General features: G+C 38.1%; 1 protein-coding gene across 1 annotated transcript; it reads right to left on the reverse strand.

Annotated features, from left to right (window-relative positions):
• Positions 1–16349: 16349 nt before the first annotated feature.
• LOC147334346 (uncharacterized) lies at positions 16350–19274 on the reverse strand. Its single transcript, XM_086271897.1, has 3 exons — positions 19138–19274; positions 17600–17926; positions 16350–17361 (listed from the first exon to the last, which is right to left on the reverse strand). Exons 1-3 carry the CDS (start codon positions 19208–19210, stop codon positions 17144–17146), a joined length of 618 nt encoding a protein of 205 aa, XP_086128023.1. The 5' UTR covers positions 19211–19274; the 3' UTR covers positions 16350–17143.
• Positions 19275–21332: the final 2058 nt, after the last annotated feature.

Below are 21332 nucleotides of genomic sequence, written 5' to 3' on the forward strand. Positions count from 1 at the left end.
AAATATACTGAGTCAATCAAAATGACTACTTAACCTTAATTCTTTGGAACATTAAACACTTTTGATATAAACAAAAAAAAGGTGAAGGTGAGTTCACATTCAGGTCTTTTATGAAAACAGAGACATTCAGAAACTATTTTCCAAGCAAACTAAAGCATATTTATTGGGTGTTTGCATGCCTGAATTTTTCAGTGTTCAAATGCTTTTCATTACCTTTCCCAGGAAAAATACTCCTTTCTCACATTCCTTCTGTTACAGAAAATTAATCATTCATGAACCTGTACTAAAGAAAAACAAGCAAAAACAAAAACAAAGTGATGAATTTCACATTTAGCTTTTACTTTTTTTTCTGTGCTGAGGTTTGAAGAAAAGCATAGACACGAAGAAAAAATTCTGTAAAGGCTTTCAAAAATGGAAGTGTTAATCATTTATTGTCATCAACCAACAAAATGCAGTGATAGAAGAAAAGAGAAATCTAAATCAAATCAATATTCTGTGTGACCAACCTTTGCCTTCAAAACAGCATCTATACACTTGCACACAGTTTATGAAGGATCTCGGGTGATAGGTTGTTCCAAACATCTTGGAGAACTAATCACAGATCTTCTGTGTCTTCCTCTAATCCCAGACATACTCGATGATGTTGAGATCAGGGCTCTGTGGGGGCCATATCATCACTTCCAGTACTTCTTGTTCTTCTTTACGCTGAAGATAGTTCTTAATGACTTTGGCTGTGTGTTTGGGATCATTGTCCTGCTGCAGAATACATTTGGGACCAAAAAACAACCATTTTTATTTCTGAGAGCATTCTATGTTTACAGCATTTTTTCCACACCTGTAAAACTTTTGCACATTACTCTATATAGTAAATTCAGATCAGGCCACAGCACAGAGCCTGTTTTCATCATAATCTGTGATGCTGAGTCTGCTCTGCTCTCAGGTTTTAGTCTGTGAGTAGCTGCTGTTAAAGTATTTATATGACTAAAGTTCCTTTAACATTACCAGAAGATTTCCCCTTTATTCATTACAGGAACCTTATTCTTCTACTGAATGGCAGGAACAAATTTTTTCAAACTTCCCTTTTTTGTCTTGTTTCCTGGAATTGTAAAGAAAACATCACGAGGTGCAGGAATGATGCAAGGTCTTTTTTTTTTTTTGATTCATCTATTTTAGAAAGTGTTTTGTATATTTTAGACAATGATTTGGGCAGATTAAGAGTAAAACATTGTACCACACTTGGTGGTGTTTGTAATTCAACTTGACTGGGTTTATTTTATTTTATTATTTTTTTACTGTGGATTTAATTTGTTGATATTCTAAAAATCTTTTCTTGCTGATCCCATGTTGTATAACTAGTCTGTCAAACGGAATAAAGTCTGTTCCTTCTAATATATGTTCCAAGTATTTAATTTCTTTGCAACTTCAATCTGGGAAGTTAGTCAGAATCAGAAATACCTTATTAATCCCGAAAGAAATTATAGGTTACAGCAGGCAGCACGCTAATGGTGCATGCACACTTACGAAGGAACCCTCTGACCAAACATACTTTACACAAACATCACATTGAGGAGACATGTCAGAGAGCTAAGCTGATAGGAAAAAAAACAACGAAAAGTTGTTGTTTTTTTACTGCTTTATTGTCATAAAGGATGCTCCATTATTTACTCTGCTAAAAGAAGTCATAAGGGAAGCATTGATGCATATTTCCCTATTATTTAAAAAATCGAACCAGCTCTGATTGCAATTAATCGACTGAAATCTGAGTTGTATTTGTACCTCATGGTTGCAGTTTGTAAGAAATTCTTAGAGCAATGCAATGTGGTGGCAGATTTCTTTTCTCATGTATTAATCACATATTTAATCATATCACATTAGTTATAGCAATATTACTTTCTCACTTTACCATAGTAAGAGCAGTCCTGCCACTACTTTACATGCATGTGGAAAGTTAACACAGTGAGGCCATTGTAATGGGAGACATTAAACAGATAGTGGGACTCCTGCTTATCAGGGATGTAAATCCTTAGGTGAAGGCTAAGCAGAAAACAAGGTCATAATTCTCTCTGTGAGGGAGGAGGTATAGCCCCCCACCCCACCCCATGAGAGGGGCCAACATGTAAGAGTTTGAGAAATGTTCTTTGTCTGTGTGTCTGTATATAAGATGTAAGGGCGGTGGCCACAATTCAGAGATGGTCCTGGTGTTTCACTGGGATGCTCTCTCCACATTGCAATGTGTTTATTAAACCCACATCAAATCAAGCTCACTGGGTGTGTTGCAGGTTATTGTTAAAAATGTCCATAACAACAGAAAACAGCAGACTCTCTGATACATGAGACTGCTGGGAGTATTTGACCTTAAGACAATAAATAGAACCAGGTGACACCTTATACAGTTCAATTCAATTTTATTTATACAGACCCTATAAAGACCCTGCAATAACAATAATAACATCATGCACTTGGTGACAGTTGGTAGGAACTCCCTTTTAGCAGAAAGAAATCTTAGAATCAGGTTTGGGGAGCGACAACCTTCTGCTGTGAACAATTGAAGGTGAGGGGAGGAAACCAGGACAACCACTGTGTGTTAGGCAAACACTAACAATCCTTTCCCACGCTGTGAAACGCCTTTGTGTTGTCAGCAGTCTGGTCCAATCATTTCTTAGCTTTCTTGTAATGAGCCAATCAGCCTCTTTTCTGTGCACTTCAAATGTCAATAGTCGTGACATGTTTGAAAAAGGAAAGGTGACACTCGGGACTTTTTATGTGAGTCAGTCTAAACCAGGGGTCGGCAATCTGCGGCTCCGGAGCCGCATGCGGCTCTTTAGTCCTTGTACTGCGGCTCAGCGTGGTTTTGGAAAATAAATTAGAAGTATTTAGCTGAAGTGTATTTTATTTATGTTAGGTCTTTTTTAACTTGTAGTTCTAAATTGGAAGATTATTGTGATATTGAAATATAAAAATAAAATTATATTCTATTATTTTTTGCCTGTGAACTTAACAAACTGCTGACTGTTTAAAATGTATCAGCATAGGATCAAGCTCTGCTGTAAAATACATCCTGCACCTCTGTGCAGCATATGTTAGTTATTTAATTACATGCTGTGTGTGTGTTTGCAGTTTTACAGTTGCACTGAAATAAATGACTTGAATGTACAGTTGAGGGTGTGGTGGATTTTTTTTTTTCAGTTGGCCAATCATTGCAAACAGTCATGCAGCTTCAGCCAATCAGAGACTCTCCCCTAAGGCAATGTCAACGGACCTAAGCGTGCACGTCCATGCCTGCAGAGATTGTCTTTGAAAACAGTCACTGCATGTTATCCAGCTCGACCTACTCCACACATACTGGGTTGTTTTTCTAGCACATAGACAGATGTTGCATCACCTTCAGCGGTCTCGCAGGGTCATAGCTGTTTGCTGTTTCAGAGGGAGTAATGATGAAAAGAAACTGCACACAAAGTGCAGCATTCATCTGTTTGTTTGTTTGTTTTTACCACAAAATAAAAGTTCACAGAAAGTGCAAATGTGCAATGCACACAACGTGGACAGTGACACACATGTAGAGAAAGTGAATTTTCTCTAAAACATGTTTACTTTTCATGATAATAAGAGAAGCTGCTTAATGGACAGAGGTTGGTTTTTACAGTTGTAGACACATCAAACAGAGTTCAACACTGAATTTTTATGTAACTATTTGTGCTGATTTATTTCAGTTCATGGTGAACATTATTGCCCTTTGCCCCTTCTTCACTGCCTAAGAAATGAAAAAAATGTCCAAACCTAAATCCAATAAATCTCAGATTTCAGCCTGCAGCTGGCACAACCACACAGCATCTGAACTGTAGATGGAGTAATGTGCTTTACATCAGCAAGTTAAACAGGTGTACTGTAAACTAAATTAAACTAGAACATTAAATACATAAAACAAAATGCACCTCATCCTCCTGTGAGATGTGAGGAAGCCTATATTTGCTGCTCAACTGAGTGTCGTCTTCAAATTCTTTACGATGAATCCACATACAGGAGTAGAAAAATATGACAATATGAATATGACATTCTTACTTTCAACCAGTCATTACTAACACTTTCATCAAAAAGTAATTTCAATAATTTTACAAATCATCAGTTAACAAAAATAATCACACAAACTGAGTATAAATAAGTCATGTGATATGTCTCCCATTCACACTCAGGTAATTCCTAATCGATCAATGATCATGTTTTTAGAGGGGAAAAAAAGTCAAATGTCGCTTCTGTGCAGCTTGGTCCAAAATAAGAACCCGGTTCATGAAAGGAGGCTCTGTGTTTGAGCATTGTGAGAGACCCATTCAGCAGAGGGTCAGACGATGAATCTTTATGCACCAATCTTACCATTTTACATCAGTTTATGGGGGATGTTACTCAGGTAAAGGGACCAGGTGAGCTAGAATGAGGCCCTCAGGTATTCTTCAGTTTTCTGGCATGTTATTATTCCTGATGATTCAGCACACATCCAGATATGATGCAATCTTTTTGTCTTTGGCTACGTTCACACTGCAGGCGAAAGCGCATCAAATCCAATTTTTTTGACCCTATGCGACCCATATCCGATCATGCTATGACAGTGTGAACGGCACAAATCCGATATTTTCACATCCGATCTGGGTCACTTTCATATGTGGTCCTGAATCCGATACATATCCGATGTTTTAGAAAGCGACTGCTGTTTGAACGGTCATGTCGCATTAAATCCGTCTTTTACATCACTGACACAAGACAGACGCCAATTATCAGCTCCGGAGAAGACATCGCGAACGCTTCCTGGCCAATAAGTGTAGATGTTAGTGAAACTGTTGGGAAGACAACGTTGGGGAAACGTGAACATTTTATTTTCACGTATATTTTATGTACTGTATAATCTGCAGATTCTGACAGAAATCTGCAACTATCCTTTGAAGCACCGCTCCTCTAAAACAGCAATAAGGATCATTATTAGGTTATCTACGTTATTATGTAAATAACAAAACTTAAAGCACAAAAGTGGGAAACGTGAAGTCCGAAGTCTTTATATTAAGGCCCATCAGTCAAACATTATTGTTTGCTCTGGGTCTAAACAGAGCGCGTTGTGTGTGACGTCTTCTTTTGCGCATGCGGGCCGCTTTGAGCGTTCACACTAGAGCACCTTTGCTGTCGCATTTTATTTGTAGTGTGAACAAGCAGACAAAAAAATCAGATTTGATCAAAAAATCGGAATTGAGCATCAACACCTGCAGTGTGAACGTAGCCTTAGTGTGAGTCCAGAACTCAGCGTCAGAGTAACAGATGCATCTCAGTCTGACATCAGGTTTCTTTTGTTTCTTTAAATATGCATGCTCACCTGTTCAGTGGATTTCTCTCCCTCTGCTGGTCACCTGAGGTGTGTTTCAGCGAGATCTCTGCTCATATCCTTTTTCTGATAAGCTTAAAGAAATCTTGTTCTTCTTGGACGTGTTATTGAGTCTACTTAGTTACTGAGGCAGCATCACCTGAAGCAAATATGTGAGACATCAAACGTATGAGTTCACGTCACCTCTGAGTCAGCCTGCAGTATCACGGAGACAAAATACATCATAGAAGGTCATAGAAAACCCATTGTTGAAAAAGAAAGATACATCTGTTTCCCATTGTTGGCTTAGAGTACAACAGCTTGTCAGTAACTCGTCTGATCCTGTTATTAGAGGAGAAAAATGCATGATGTTGAAACAAAATGAAATACTTATAATACACAAACAGGTCAAACATGAACAAAATATATCACTGAGCTTCAGATTCTGTTCACACGATGTGAATAGTAATAAGTTTCCATTCAGTAGTAAAAAAAAAGTCCTTGACATCTTTCAGACCCCTTTCATATTCATGTAGGTTTTTTTGTTTTTGTTTTTCTGTTTTGTGTGTGTGTGTGTAGTTTATGTCATTAAGGTTATAACTGAATAACATGCTTATAGTGATTGGTGTATGAAGCCCTCTGACAGTTCATCACCAGCAGGTGGCAGCACAGGAGATTCTGTCCGACCAATAACACGTGAAGGTGTTCACTGTGACCTCTGACCTTTAATGAGAGGGAAAAAACCGAAAATGATAAAAATTGTAAATATGAGCTGATAGAGAGCAAACAATCTACATTACAGTGGATCAATAAACATCAGAGAAGTTAAACAATCAGTGAATATTAAACAGAAAATGGGCTTCTTCTGCTGTGCCCTCTGCAAAGAGCCAGCAGACACTAAATATTATAAGCAGTCACACCAATTATATCAATGAAAATTATCCAGATTAACAGTAACATGTGCAGGACACGTGTTTCTCAGTTCTTTGAATTCCAGTAACAGCTCAGCCAGCTTCAGCTCTGCTGTAGATGAATCCAGGAACGTGTTTAAAGCTGTTTTTCTATATTTGCTCCGACTGTTAGGGACAAACATACAAATGAAGGTTATACGTTTCCACGGAAGGGCTGAACCGAATTCAGGTTATGATAAGACAGGGTGTATGTGTGAGTCAGCGCTGATTAATGCTTCTTGATATTTCATACACACATTCAAACACTCCACTTGTCAGTCAACACTCTGGTTTATAAATATTATTAAAGACATAACATAAATATTAGAAGTCCATGAATAGATACGTGTCGTGTTCATAAGAGCAGCCTCTGTGTTTAAATCAGACCTCCAGAGGGCCCCAAAGCTCCAGCTGGTTCATTTGTAATGAGGTCATTTGTTTTAAGTGACTCACTTTTATCTGCATATTAAACAGAGAAAAACCTGTTTATCCATCTGATTCATGGACAGTGATCTTTATATCATTAAGATGCCTCGAACGAGTAAAATACCAGGACAAATTGTGAAAACTTTCCACTGATAAACAAACTGCTAGTGGGCGTGGTCTTCTCTCTCGCTCTCTCTCGATTCTTGTGAAACAAAACTTACTGCATAACTTTCTTTTTCCCTCTCTTGGAGTTTTATTTCATAATAACTGACAATAACCAGTGAAGTCCCCTGACTCTCAAACAGCTTCAGTTAAACTCATTTGGTGTTTTTGGTACGACTTCACAGAGCCACCAGAGGAAACATGAGAGCGGAAACTTTGCACGTTTGACATTCAAAGTTTCCACTCTCACGGCCAGTTTTATCAGAGATCTGTGTGCTGCGTCTGCTCTGGGGTTTCAGTCTCTGAGTAGCTGCTGTTATAGCACTAATATGACTAAAGTTCCTTTAACAGCAACAGCAGATTTCCCCCTTTATTGATTACAGAAAATTTTACTTCCCTGAATGACAGGAACAAATACTTTCAAAGTTACAGTATGGTAAACGTCCCTCCTCTATCCTCTATCCAACAGTGGGAAGAAAAAACTCCCTTTTAACATTAAGAAACCTCCAGCAGAATCAGGCTCAGGGAGAGGCGCGATCAATTATCTTTAAACCTTTAGTGCTGCAGCTTCTCTTAGACCCGCATGAACATATAGTATACGTTGTATGTATAGTACGTTTAGCTGAGAAACCTGCTTTAGCTTCAAACATGGCATTCATATTGAAAAGAAAATAATCGTTTTATGTATATTTTTCTTGTTTGTAATTTATTCCTTCCTATTAGCATTTATATTTTATTCCCAGTTGGCGTGGAACACTTACAATTTAATTGTACAATGACAACAAAGGGCTATTGTATTCTAATTGACTCAGTGTGACAGATCCAGGTTTCTGGATCACTATCAGACAACTCTCTGATTCAAACATCACATCTGTAGATCTTTAGTGGATTTTCAGCTCCTCACACAAAGTGATGAATTGCATCGTTCAGGCTGATGCATGATTATGTTGATATATTTTACTGTTTATTTTTTTAAATTTATATCTAATTTCTATAAGTTTTTATTATATTTATTTATTTTTCATTTCATTTTTTGCCTAACACACCCTTATTGCACCAATAGTATGGAAATGCTTAAATTCATGGATCCAAAATCCAATTCATTTTCATTTTTTATCACCTCTGCTGTTTGTTTGTCAGATGAGGATGATTAGGTAGATGGTAAAAGTTCATGAAGTGCTTTATTCTACATAGCAGAAGCAGAATTTTGTGCTATCCAGGTAACTTTACGATTAAACCTGTTTTTTTTCTATACTAAAAAAATGGTTCACGTCTTACTGGTACATCGTTAATCTGGGGGGACAAAATGAATAGCTGCATCTAAAAATCTGTATTTATTACTGATGCTCATCAGAAAAACAAACGCTAGATAATTTTCTCCTAGTACCAGTGCAGAGATTAGAGGGGTCCTCCAGGAACGGTGATGTTATTTCATAGAGAATTGATTGCTCAGAAAGCAGTGATTTCATACCTGCGGATCAGGTTAAGATCCAGATTGGACTGTGTATCTGGACTGTGGGAGGAAACAAATCCATAGAGGTACAGGGAGAGCATGCACACTCCACACTGAAAGACCTGAAGTGATTCAAAGGTGTACAGTAGTTCAATGTTATTTTAAAGCACATTAAACTATATTTAGCTTTTATTAATGATAACATTTGAAAAAATCAACAACAACAAAAAAAAAACAACAAAAATATACTGAGTCAATCAAAATGACTACTTAACCTTAATTGTTTGGAACATATATATATATATATATATATAAGGGTGAAGGTGAGTTCACATTCAGGTCCTTTATGAAAACAGAGACATTCAGAAACTATTTTCCAAGCAAACTTGTTACGGTTCTGGGTCAGTTTGACCCAGTATTTTGAGTTGTTATGTTTTTGCATTTTGGATTCTTTTCCGATGATGATGATGATGATGAATCTATGTTTCAGTTATTCTTGTTTAGGGATTAGTTCGTAGGTTTTGTGTTCTCATGTTTATTGCAGGTTTAGTTCAGTGTCTACTCTGTCTCTCAATGTCATGTCTGCGTCTTTGTTTAGTGGTGTCTTGTTTCCTGTTTTACTCTGAAGGTTCATGTTCCTGTCTTATGTCAGTGTTTCTAGCTTTGTTCCCCCCAGTCTCATTAGGTCTTATTCCTCCCAGCTGTGTTCCCCTTCTGTCTCTAATTCCTTGATGACTTCCTCAGTGTATTTAAGCCCAGTGTGTCTTTGTGTCAGTGTTGTGTCATCTGTTCATGCACCCTGTTATTTATAGCTGCACGTCAGGCGTCTAGCCTGCAAGAGTTGGCATTGGATATGTTCATAGTCACTTTCTCAGTCATGTTTCCCTGCACGTTCATGTGCCAGTACCGAGATCTTGTTCACAGTTTTTCATGTCGTGTTCATAGTCTGTCCACGGTACTTTGTCATAGTTCAGTCCTCGTTCATAGCCTTTAGTTACTCCCAGTTTAGGTTCTTTCTTTTGTCATTCCCATAGTTTATGGTTTATTTTGCCTTCTGTATCAGACCTGATTAAAGGCTCGCTTTGAGCTTAGCAAAAGTTTTGCCTCCTGCGTCTGTGTCCGCACCTGGTCCACCAAACACACTCTCTGACAAAACTAAAGCATATTTATTGGGTGTTTGCATGTCTGAATTTTTCAGTGTTTGAATGCTTTTTATTAACTTTAACTTTTTCCTTCTGTTACAGAAAATTTATCATCCATGAACCTGCACTAAAGAAAAACAAGCGAAAAACAAACAGTGAAGTGATGAATTTCACATTTAGCTTTTACTTTTTTTCTGTGTTGAGGTTTGAAGAAAAGCATTAATTACAGATCATTCAGATATTTTTTACAAAACTGACAAACAAATAGGTGGGCAGGACCTCTCTCTCTTTCTCTTTCCTGCTTTCATGTCATGTATAACAAAACTTACTGCTTTACTTTTTTAATCTCTTCTAGTTTTATTTTTAAATAATTTATAACAACTTACAATGATAAATGAAATCCTCTGAATCCCAAACAGTTCCAATTAAACTCATTTGGTTTATTCGCTCTGGGTTTAACAGTCAGCACACAGAGAGAGTACACAGACATGAGAGCAGAAACTTTACATATACAGTAATGTGCAAAAGTTTAAGGCAGGTGCAGAAAAAAATGCTGAAAACTAAGAAGGCTTTCAAAAATGACAGTATTAATCATTTATTGTCATCAACCAACAAAACGCAGTAAATGAACAAAAGAGAAATCTAAATCAAATCAATATTAAGTGGGACCACCCTTTGCCTTCAAAACAGCATCTATTCTTCTAGGTACACTTGCACACAGTTTTTTTAAAGAAAACATCACGAGGTGCAGGAATGATGCAAGGTTTTCTTTTTTGTTTTGTTTGTTTTTTACCGCTTTATTGTCATAAAGGATGCTCCAGTATCTACTCTGCTAAAAGAAGTCAGAAGGAAAGCACTGATGCATGTTTCCCTATTATTTAAAGAACTGAACCAGCTCTGATTACAATTAATCGACTGAAATCTGTGTTGTATTTGTACCTCGTGGTTGCAGTTTGTAAGAAATTCTTAGAGCAACACAGAAAATAGCAGACTCTCTGATACGTAAGACCGCTGGGAGTATTTGACCTTAAGAGAGTATAAGGGGTCACCTGTTCCAGGGTAGTGGAACAGGTGACCCCTTATACAATTCAATTTTATTTATACAGACCCTATAAAGACCCTGCAATAACAATAACACATCATGCACTTGGTGACAGTTGGTAGGAACTCCCTTTTAGCAGAAAGAAATCTTAGAATCAGGTTTAGGGACCAAAAAACAATCACTTTTATTTCATTCTATGTTTACAGCATTTTTTCCACACCTGTCTAAAACTTTTGCACACTACTCTATATATTAGAGTACTGTGCACAAAGCCTGTTTTCATCATAATCTGTGATCCTGAGTCTGCTCTGCTCTCAGGTTTTAGTCTGTGAGTAGCTGCTGTTAAAGTATTTATATGACTAAAGTTCCTTTCACGTTAACAGAAGATTTCCCCTTTATTCATTACAGGAACAATGGCAGGAACGAATATTTTCAAACTTCCCTCTTTTGTCTTGTTTCCTGGAATTTTAAAGAAAACATCACGAGGTGCAGGAATGATGCAAGTTTGTCTTTTTGTTTTTTTACTGCTCTATTTTCATAAAGGATGCTCCAGTGTTCAGTCTGCTAATAGAAGTCATAAGGGAAGCACTGGTGGATGTTCCCTTGTTATTTAAAGAATCGAACCAGCTTACAATTCATTTGTACATCCTGGTTGCAGTTGCAAATTCTCAGAGCAACACAGAAAACAGCAGACTCTCTGATACATGAGACTGCTGGGAGTATTTGGCCTCAAGACAATAAATAGAACCAGCTGAACGGAACAGGTGACACCTTATACAATTCAATTGATTTTAGTTATACAGACGCTATAAATACCCTGCAATAACACATCATGCACTTGGTGACAGTTGGTAGGAACTCTCTTTTAGCAGAAAGAAATCTTCGAATCAGGTTTAGGGAGCGACAACCTGCTGTGAACAATTGAAGGTGAGGGGAGGATAACAGGACAAGCATTGTGTGTAGGCTTTTAGGCAAACACTAACCATCCTTCCCCGTGCTGTAAAACTCCTTTGTGTTGTCATCAGTCTGGTCCAATCACTTTGTAGCTCTCCTGTAATGAACCAATCAGCCAGTAGGTGGCAGCAGAGGAGCTCAACACGTGATGGTTTTTATCTGACATTGAGTCTGGCTCCAGCTTGTCTGCCTTCAACAGGCCTCATGTTCATCAGTGATATATTTATAGGTAGTAATATTTGAATCTCTGTGTTAACTTACTGCTAATATGTGTAAATGCTGATACTTACTGACCTAGTAAGAGATGCAGTAGGAGCATGTAAAGCCTGAGCCCCACAAATCATAAAAATGAAGTGAGAAGTCAGTCATTGACTGATCAGTGTTTATGTTTTTAAAAATATATAAACGTGAAATAATTTCAACAAGTTTATGAGCTTGTTAAATTCTCTTCTTACTGTTCATCTAGTATCCTCCTAAAACTCTATAAGATGGGTTATAGAAATGCATTGATAAAGGAATATAATCACTAAAACACGAGACTTGTCCCTGAGGAGTTCGTGACATTTTACTTTTATTTGAACATTAATATTGTTTGAACCTGCTCTGACACCCTTACACCACCGACTTGAGTTCTGTGTCACGTCTCACATTTGTCCCATATGAAGTGAAGGTAAGTGGAGGCAGTTACACTCCCCCTAAAATTCCATTTAAACATTTGTATTGTAAAGCCTTTGCTTTGAAAGATGTTTCACAGGCTAGCAAAGAGGTTTTTTTTAATTATTTAATGTCTGCAAAGTCTTAAGTCTTTAATCAGTACAGCTCTGATCTCATCCAGACTCTATGATACACAGAGATAAACATGAAAGTTATGTTGATCACACATGTACATCTCTTCTTATAGAGGAGGACAAGTCTAAAGACAGATTAGACATAAAATTGTTGGTAGCTTTGCAAAGACTATGTGTCACCTGGAGTCATTTCTGATAAACAACCTCCAGAAGATTCCAGATAAACTGCATTTTGTATGACTGAAACACAGATGCCTTTCTAACAAAGCCATCTGTGTTTGTGCGTGTGTGTGTGTGTGTGTCACAGCTAATGAATGCTGCATTCATAGCTGCAGTCATAGCTGTATTAGGAGCTGCATTCATAGCGGGTTTTCTTTACATTTCCCCAAATGTCAGAAATTCATAAATAAATAAAGTTACTGTTCTCACAAGGAGCCTCATGGTGAGTAAATCTGACCTCTGACCTACAGAGGATCCCAAAGCTTCTCTATGGAAGTTATATGCTACCTCATGTCAAAACTGATTTGATTCTATCTGCATATTAAACAGAGAAAACTTGCAGTGAAGTTTCTGTTCATCTCACACACACAGTGATCTTTATGACATTAAAAAGGTTTCAAATGACTTAAATCAGAAGAAAAATTACGGTCTTTCACCTGCTGCATACTGCAGGTGCTCTTTCTTTTCAAACGAAATGTACTTCTCTACTTTCATTTTCTCTGAAGAGGGATATTTTTTCTTCTTCTTTCAATTCATAATAACGTCTTGAATAACCAATGAAATCTTCTGGATCTACTTTCAGTTAAAAGTCGTTTGTTGGATTGTTTTGTTTTCAGTTTAACTTGGCACAGACTCATGAAGCAATGAGGAAATAAAACAGAGCCAGTTTTCTGATGGGTCCAAGAAGTTTTTATCACCTGAAATCTAAACATTTCTTTAATCTGTGTGTTTGTGTTCAGATCCTCCATCAGAGCCACGGGTCACCTACTCCTCACTAAAGTCAAAGAGGACACCTTCAAAACAGCTAAACCAGTTTGACCAGTGCTGACAGGCTGGCTGCTAAATACAGTCCTGCACACGTCTGTGGATCATATGTTATGTATTTATCACATGCTGTGTGTGTTTGCAGTGTTACAGTTGGACTGAAATAAACAGCTTAAATTTAGACTTCAGACTCTTTAAAAAAATAAAAAATAAATAATGCAACAACTCAGTCACTTGCTCAAGTAAGTACATGCAGCCAATCACAGTCCTGCATTCTGATTCAAAGGTTGAATGTTTTCTTGCCTGAAGAACAATCAACGGACTTCAGTGTTCTTGTCGGTGCCTGCAGAGCTTATCTGTAAAAACAGCTGCTGTAAATCTTCACAGCCCTCAGAGAGTGAGACGTGTTTTCTTGTGCAAACCTGTTCACAGAGTTCTGGTTAAAACAATAGGCACACAGAAAAACATCCATTCTGTGTGCAGCTTTTCTGTTGCTGCATGTCACATACAGACACGATCCTCTCCTATATGTGTTTATGTGAGTGCAGACCTCAGAGTCAGAGAGTAAACATTTCAGTCTGATAACAGGTTGCTTCTGTGTCTTTAAATATGCACCATCACCTGGTTAATTTATAAGCTGAGGTCTGTTTCTGTGATCTCTGCTCATCTTTTTCTCTCCACTGAAAACACAAGATGCACGTCTGTGTCTGAGATGAGTTCACACTCCTCTTGCATGTGTTATTGAGTCCGCAGACTCTGGGTGGAGCACAACCCTCCCCCTCTCTCATTTCTTGTAAAACAAAACTTACAGCATTACTTTCGTTTCCTCTGTGAAATCTTTTTTTTTCAGACTTATAGTGAATTATAAATAAATTATAATATCCCCTGAACTCGAAAAGGCCTCAGTAGAATTAGCTTTCTTTATTTGCTCTGAGTTTATCTTGGCACTGAAGTACCAACAACACAAAGAAGAGACTGTAAATATGACATGAGCACAAACTTTGCATTTGATTTGAAATTCAAATCATTCATGTTTTACTAAGATATGTGAGTCTGATTTGCCTAACTTATCCTGATCGGACTCTCCTCTACTCTCCATTTTAGTGTCTGACTAGTCATAGTCATAATATTTATTTAACTTAAGTTATTTTAACAGCAAAAGCAGAATAAAAACTTGTGTTTTGACATAAGACACAATATGACTTGTGACTGTATGTTTATATTATTTTAATATTATCAGAGCCTGACTTTTTCTCAGATGGTGATGATAAAATGGTGATTAAAAATCTATAAAGAATAGAAAGAAATGTGCAAATACGAGAGCAGCTTAATGCTGCTGAAAATCATTCATCCTGGGATTTATTACACAGAGCAGTAAAACAAATATTTTAATTTCTGCAAATTTTGGTATCGCTGAGTGTGCTCTCATGGCTTCTGTTTATGGTTGGACACTAGAGCCTTGAAACTTAAGTTCTTATTTCTCCTGACAATATTGTCAGTTAGAGAGGTTTTTTTTTTTTTCTCATCCTTCGGGTCTCTGTTTTGTGTGTGTGTGTGTGTGTGTGTGTGTGTGTGTGTGTGTGTGTGTGTGTGTGTGTGTGTGTGTGTGTGTGCAGTCGGGAGAGTTGGGGTATCCAATTTCCTTTTTTTGGGTGCCTTCTTGTGAGGGCTGTCTGTTTTCCACATTCTGCAATGGTAAAATACGACTTAGAGGCGGATATTTGTTTTACTTATGGGCAACAGTTGTCTGCCCTTGTTCTTGCTCGTGACAAAACTCGCCTCCTGTTGACAAAACTCGCCTCATGGTTTAAACTTGACTCTGAGAAAAAAAACCTCTTTCCCACAGAGGGGGGTGCTTTAATAAACTTATTCGAATATGAGCTTTTTTTCCCACTAAGGCTTATTTTATGGGGAGATGTACGAAATTATTTACCGGGTTACAAGCAATGATAATATCGGCTGTTGACTCCTCAGTGTCATCATTTTCATTTTCTGTCTATTGAGAAAACCCATTGTAAAGGTATTGAAGAAAAAAACTCTACCAAGGAGCAGGCTGCGCAAAACCTACCTCATATAGATGTTTTAATAATAATAATATTTTTTGGGGGGGCGCATTATAGGAAATAAGCATTGAGAAAAAACTGATATCTGCTGTCTCTCTCCTCCTTGACCCGCGGTGTGTGTGTGTGTAACAAGATCGTCTGTCATGGTAATTATGGTTTGTTTTTCAGTCCCTTGTAAAAGGGACTCTCAAAAGGAAAAGTAGTATTCAAAGAAAAGTATTCACTAAGGGATATTTATTCATTTTTACACATACGGGGTAGACAGCCTGTAGGTTACAAGCGGATAGAAAGTTCTTCTTTTCATCACTGAAAGAAAAAAATGTCCATCCCGGTTTTCCCTCCAAGGCACGAGCGATAAGCAGAGTTTTGTCCTTTCCTTCTAAGATTCCTAATTATTTAAAGTAACACTCAGGTATGCCATTCAGCGTGTTAGTACGAGCTCGGGAGCAGCTTGGGAGAACAAGAAAACAGAGACTGATTTAGGTTGCCTTCCCAATCGACTCAAAGGTTTATTTAGTACATAACAGCTTATATAGAGGAAAAAAAGGTTCGTGTGTCAGCAGGTTCCGGTACAGACCAAATAAGGAAACGTCTTCCTGCCTTGTGAGCAAAGAAGTATCCTTTGTGTAGTTTATCAGTTCAGCTACAATTTATGATCATCCCAGCAAAATACACTCCTAGACATAAAATACAGAGTTCTTTCATTAGTGAATTCTGAAACAAACCACCTGGCCTTTAACGAGCCTTTTTCTAAGAGATAAAGAAAAAGGGAGGATGGGAGTAAGGAAGTGGTCTCGTCTCTGTGGTATTTTCGACCTTGGGGTACCAGCCTGTGATTCTTACACATCAATTCTTGGGTCAGAGAGAAAGAGAAAAACAACTAGTAAATGGGCCTTATTGAGTAACAGTTTTCACTACAAAGCAATATCCTGTAAATGCTACCATGGTATCAAAATATCACAACAATCACAAGCTATGGTGTGTGTTGGGGGAAAACTCTGTAAAAAACCCAGGAGAAATAAAGACACAATGAGACAAAGTTACTTTCTTTATCAAACGTGTACACGGGTGAGCTGCTAAGAACAACTCACACCATGCACAGTGGCTTGGTAATTTTTATAGGCACAGAGCACAGAGACAGTGAGAACAGGATAACAAATAATAAACAGATAAAATAAAACAACTCCATATATGGTGCTAGTCTCGTCAGCAGAGAGCTAGGGAAGATAAAACAATCTAAAACAATATGTCCCAGAAACAAGATGTGTTTGCTGGGAAAGTCTAAAAAGATAATTCTAAACTAATCTAACCATAGACAGAGGGCAGACAAAAGGCATCTTTGTACATTTAAAAGAAGGTAAAGAAACATAGAATCATTTTTCCTGTAACAGTGTGAAAATGCAATTTGTTCACACAAGACACATGATTTACTCAGTCCATCACTTTTTTTGTTGAGCTGCTCTTAGTCTGGCTCATCACCTGAAACCTGTTTGTCATGGAACTGAACGCTCCAGGATTTGAGCACAAAAGCCTCTCCACCACGACAAGGTGGCAGCCCGAGGAGAGGAACTATACTGTTGGTGCAGACATGAGGAATAGCTAAATCTACTGTCGTTAATTTTGTTCCAGCTGAACATTTTGTGGCATATTTCCTTATTTTTTTGAAGGGTTTTGGGTTCCCTTGGTTTCTACCATATTTATAGTTAAAATTAATGGGAACCCTGAAACATGTTGATACTGTTGCTTTAGATTTCTTTGTTGTAACGACGGTGGATGATAATACAAGATCCTCTGGTTTGTCTGCTGTGACATAAAAATTGTCACAGCAGTGCAATATTTCATGCCACCTGCGTGTCAGTTGCTTTATCACGAGTACGACAGAAATACTTTACAGTGGTCAAAATACAAACTACACAAATAAATGATAAAGATGCTATCAGTGGAAAATGTCCTCTTCCATGACCTCCTGTCAGTCCAACAGATCCATCGTCCTTCCCTCCATCCTCCTTCCCTCCATCCTCCTTCCCTCCATCCTCTGTGAGTCCTCCTGGCTGACCTGCAGGTGAGAAACAGGTGTGAGGTGTCAGCTGTCAGGTAGGTGATGAGTGAAGAACAGAACAGAATCCATTTCCTCTTCAAACTGCTGTCAGACATTATCTACTGCACTCTGATCACATCACTCAGACCAGCTGCTTTCTACAAAGTCTCATCAACAACATCTTTAGAAACAAACATCAACAACCAGGAAGCAGCTTCACCTCTGATCACACACACACTCAACTCTACTCACTCACCTGGAGGATCAACACTCAGGTGGATGATGTGGATGGGGTCAACACCTTGCTTTCTGCGGTTTGCGAGGACACGACACTCATATGTTCCAGTGTCATTAATTTTAACATCATGCAAAATCAAAGTCAGATTTCCATCCTTTATCTCAAGTTGTGTTCGGTTCTTAAAAGATGGATTCTGACTGTCTTGATCAAACTGTTTATCCTGGTACAAAAGGACACATTCTGGGTTGAGGTCAGGTCTGCTCCACTCTACCACTTTGATGTTGCTCGCAACTGGACATGGTAGATAGGCAGTTTCTCCAGGCTTAGCCTTGACCTCTATTGGCTCTGTAAACAACACAAAGCATGCACAACCATTTACTTCTACAGAAACTCCAGAAGGACTCTTGAGCTCTGCTGAAGTGAACCAAAGTGGAAACTTTGTGCACTGAAATTATGCACACTTGTTAATCCCTGCCAACTACCCAGACAGTTTACTGACAGACAGACATTCATGGTCATGAAACTGTATCATTGAAAGTACAAAATATTCCAAATCTAATTCAGTCCATTATCTGCAAGCCTGCAGCTGATCCTTTTATAATTAGCCTGAATTTCCCCACCTTATATGAAAAAAAATTTTTTTTATAAAAGATTATGGGCGACCGGTATTAGTTGCTCTGTGGTCTTCAATTTGTCATTAAAAATGCTCTAATATCTCACTGCATTAAAAGTAGCTTGAAATATAAAACATTTCAAGGCTGCTGTTAGACTTGGTGTGGTAAATGCCAAACTGCAGTTGGACTAACAAAATTTATTTTTATTTTTTAGGTGTGTTTTGTATTTATTTAAAATTGACAGTTTTCAGTAAAGATTGTCCTTCTTCTTGGATGTTGGGGAACTTGACTCTACTTTCTTTCTTTCTTATCATAATAACATAAAGTGAGAACATGTGTTGTTACACAGGAAGCACTCTTTTTTTTTTTTCAAAGACGTCCATAATAATAACAGCTTCACTGTGCAGTGTAATTACAAAGGTGATGAATTGTTGTCTGGATTTTTTCAGAAGGGTGTGTTCCATGTACGTAGGCTTGGGTTCAGCAGGATACCAAAGACATCTGGTGTAACAACAACGTAACACGTAACAACAGCCTCCATTCCTCTGATCTAAGGGACTTTTATCCACTCTAAAGGTCCGTGGAGGAGGGGATATTCCGAGCGCTTCTCTTCACTAGCTCCTTCTTGATCTCAAAAGTCTCATCCGCTTTCTGACATGACAGAATTGTTTTTTTGACAAGAAAACTGTAGTATCGGGTAAATGATAGGAGGTGGGAACGTTTGTGCTGGGTTCTTGTGGGGAGGGGGTTGAGAATAATAAAGGATACTCGCTGGCGTAATGGCGAGTCTCGTGTGTAGTTCAGTAAGATAACATCAACCACCTCCAATGACGGAACAGAAAGTCCTGAATGTCTTCGTCTGCATTCAGCACAATCAAAACTACTATCGTGAAACAGTACTTCACAGGAAAAAAGGACAGAATAAACATTTTTAAATCTTACGTGCAGATGTAAGCCCCAAGAAGACGACACCTGGTAAAGTCAACAGCAGAGATATTAAAGCCGCCCTTCCCATGTCCGCTTCTGCAGAGCTGTTGAAGCTCACCAGATGTCTGTGTGTCACTGATAGTCACAGTGAGTGTGCCTTTTTATAGGCCTCCCCTCTCTCTCCCTGGCGATCTCTCGTGTACGGTCGTGTACGAATGGGCGTGCGATTAAAGTGTTCGACTTCCGCGAGGAAGTACACGATATCTCAGGCTTCATCGTTAGTTACGCTGGCGCAATAAAGTATGATTCTGTTTACTCTGAATTAGTTAAACTTTTTTTTTTTGCTTTATACCAGGAGTATTTCATTAAAATTTAAGACAGTCCAGTTCTTTGCAGCAGTTTAAAATAGGCTCAGTCATGCAGTATTATAAAAATAATGATGGGAAACCAGTCAATCAGTCTGCAGAGACTTCAGCAAACTTTGCAAGTCTTATTTTTTTAAAATATATCTTTTAAGACGAATCTGCCTAAATTCAAAGTTACCATGAAAATTTTCATCCACACCCATGTAGGCCAGCCTAAAAGTGTTAAGATTTTTTTTACATTTATTTTATATCCATCCATCCATCCATCCATCCATTCGCTTCCGCTTATTTTATATCACATTTACATAAATATTAAGACCTTTTTGAGAAAAAAAACACACTTGAATTTCAGCTCAGGACCCTTCCATTTCTTTATCATTGCTGAGATGGTTCTGCACCCACTGGAGTCCACGGTACACTGAACTATAATTTATTACCCATTGTTTAAAAATTGTCTAAGCCATTTATTACAGAGTCTAAGAGACTATTAAAATGTAGCAGACAAGTTAAGAAAAGGCAATACAGCATTGTACTACTACTACTGACTAATCCACAGAAGTACTAAATGTGTTGGCAATGTCTTGAGGAACATTAATCTAAATGTATAATATATATACTATAATAATCGTATTATGTTGTTATTGTTTGTCATGACTTGAGTGTCATTCTGCAAATGGGGTATGCTTCTGCTTTATTTGATGGCCTCTACCCATGAACTACACTTAAGGTCTCAGAAAATACGCGAAATACAAGTTGCCACCATAAAAATGGTGCCAGTAAGGAATATCTTTATTACACGTTGACTGGCCCAGGTCTGAAGGCTGATGAGGAACTGGCTTGGGTGTGAAGCTGTTGCTCTCATAGGTCCAAGCTTCCTCTTTGATGGTATAACAGAGGAGGTAGGCTCAAACAGGTGGATTGTGGCAGCAGCATCTTTGGATGCAAGCCGCTGTTAAAAATGAAAGATGTTTCAGCATGCTGTTCTGCCTGTAAAATGTTGGTCATAAAGTCTATGGAGATTAAATGGTATTAGATGCCAAAAAAGAAAAAGGAAAAGCTTACACACTTTGATGTGACATGGAAATGTTTAAAAATTATTTCAGTTTTTTTTTTTTTTGCTACTGGTAGGAGCACTCATTTTTGAACTGCTCCTGTGGATTGTATTTGAGTGTAGGAATAAATGACTTATATCACTGACTGGACTGGACTGGAGGACCTTTTGAGATTTCCTCACCAGCAGGTGCCTGTCTCTGTAGGAACCTGAACAAATGTGTTGGCAATACATATCATTTTCATGACACTGCCAAAATCACCTTTGAAGTCTTTCACAACTGTGTTTCTAACTGGTACACACCTCTATTCAGAGCAGATAACAAAGAACAGACAAACAGCTAAACCTCAACCACAGACTAAAAACAGCAGGAACATCATCGAGTGGCTGAAAAGATTCAGAACACAGTGTGTGTGTGTGTGTGTGTGTGTGTGTGTGTGTGTGCGCGTGTGTGTGTGTGTGTGTGTGTGAGTGTGTGTGCGTGTGTTTGTTTGTTTGTTTGTTTGTTTGAAGAGTTTCAATTCAAGGAAATCAAATCTGTAAGAATTTTCTCCCTGGCTAGCTTGGTGTTAGCATGCTCTTTGTGCAGATGTTTGCACAGTTAAAGCCGCAATGTGATTTTTTTTCTGTCCTTGATGCAGTTTACACTTTACCATCACATTCTCAGCCTCTCATGCTACAAAAATAAGAGGAATATCTCCACTCATCCAAAGTTGTGGACCTCACCACCAATTTCCTCCTCCGTGCACACAAACTTCAGCTGCTTGTAGCAGGAAGGAAAACACATCTGATAT

This window comes from Aulonocara sp. 'chitande type north' Nkhata Bay, linkage group LG3, assembly GCF_057382095.1.
Source record: "Aulonocara sp. 'chitande type north' Nkhata Bay isolate Kocher_YH1m ecotype deep benthic linkage group LG3, A_spYH_male_GT1.1, whole genome shotgun sequence".
NCBI lineage: Eukaryota > Metazoa > Chordata > Actinopteri > Cichliformes > Cichlidae > Aulonocara > Aulonocara sp. 'chitande type north' Nkhata Bay.

Bases quoted from the DNA above. Each gene is read 5' to 3' on its own strand.
- LOC147334346 (XM_086271897.1), bottom strand. From the start codon at position 19,210: ATGGGAAGGGCGGCTTTAATATCTCTGCTGTTGACTTTACCAGGTGTC. The intron at 17,927-19,137 runs GTAAGATTTAAA...TGTTGTTTACAG, and splicing joins CTTGGGGCTTACATCTGCAC to AGCCAATAGAGGTCAAGGCT. The intron at 17,362-17,599 runs GTGAGTGAGTAG...TCTCACCTGCAG, and splicing joins CCTGAGTGTTGATCCTCCAG to GTCAGCCAGGAGGACTCACA.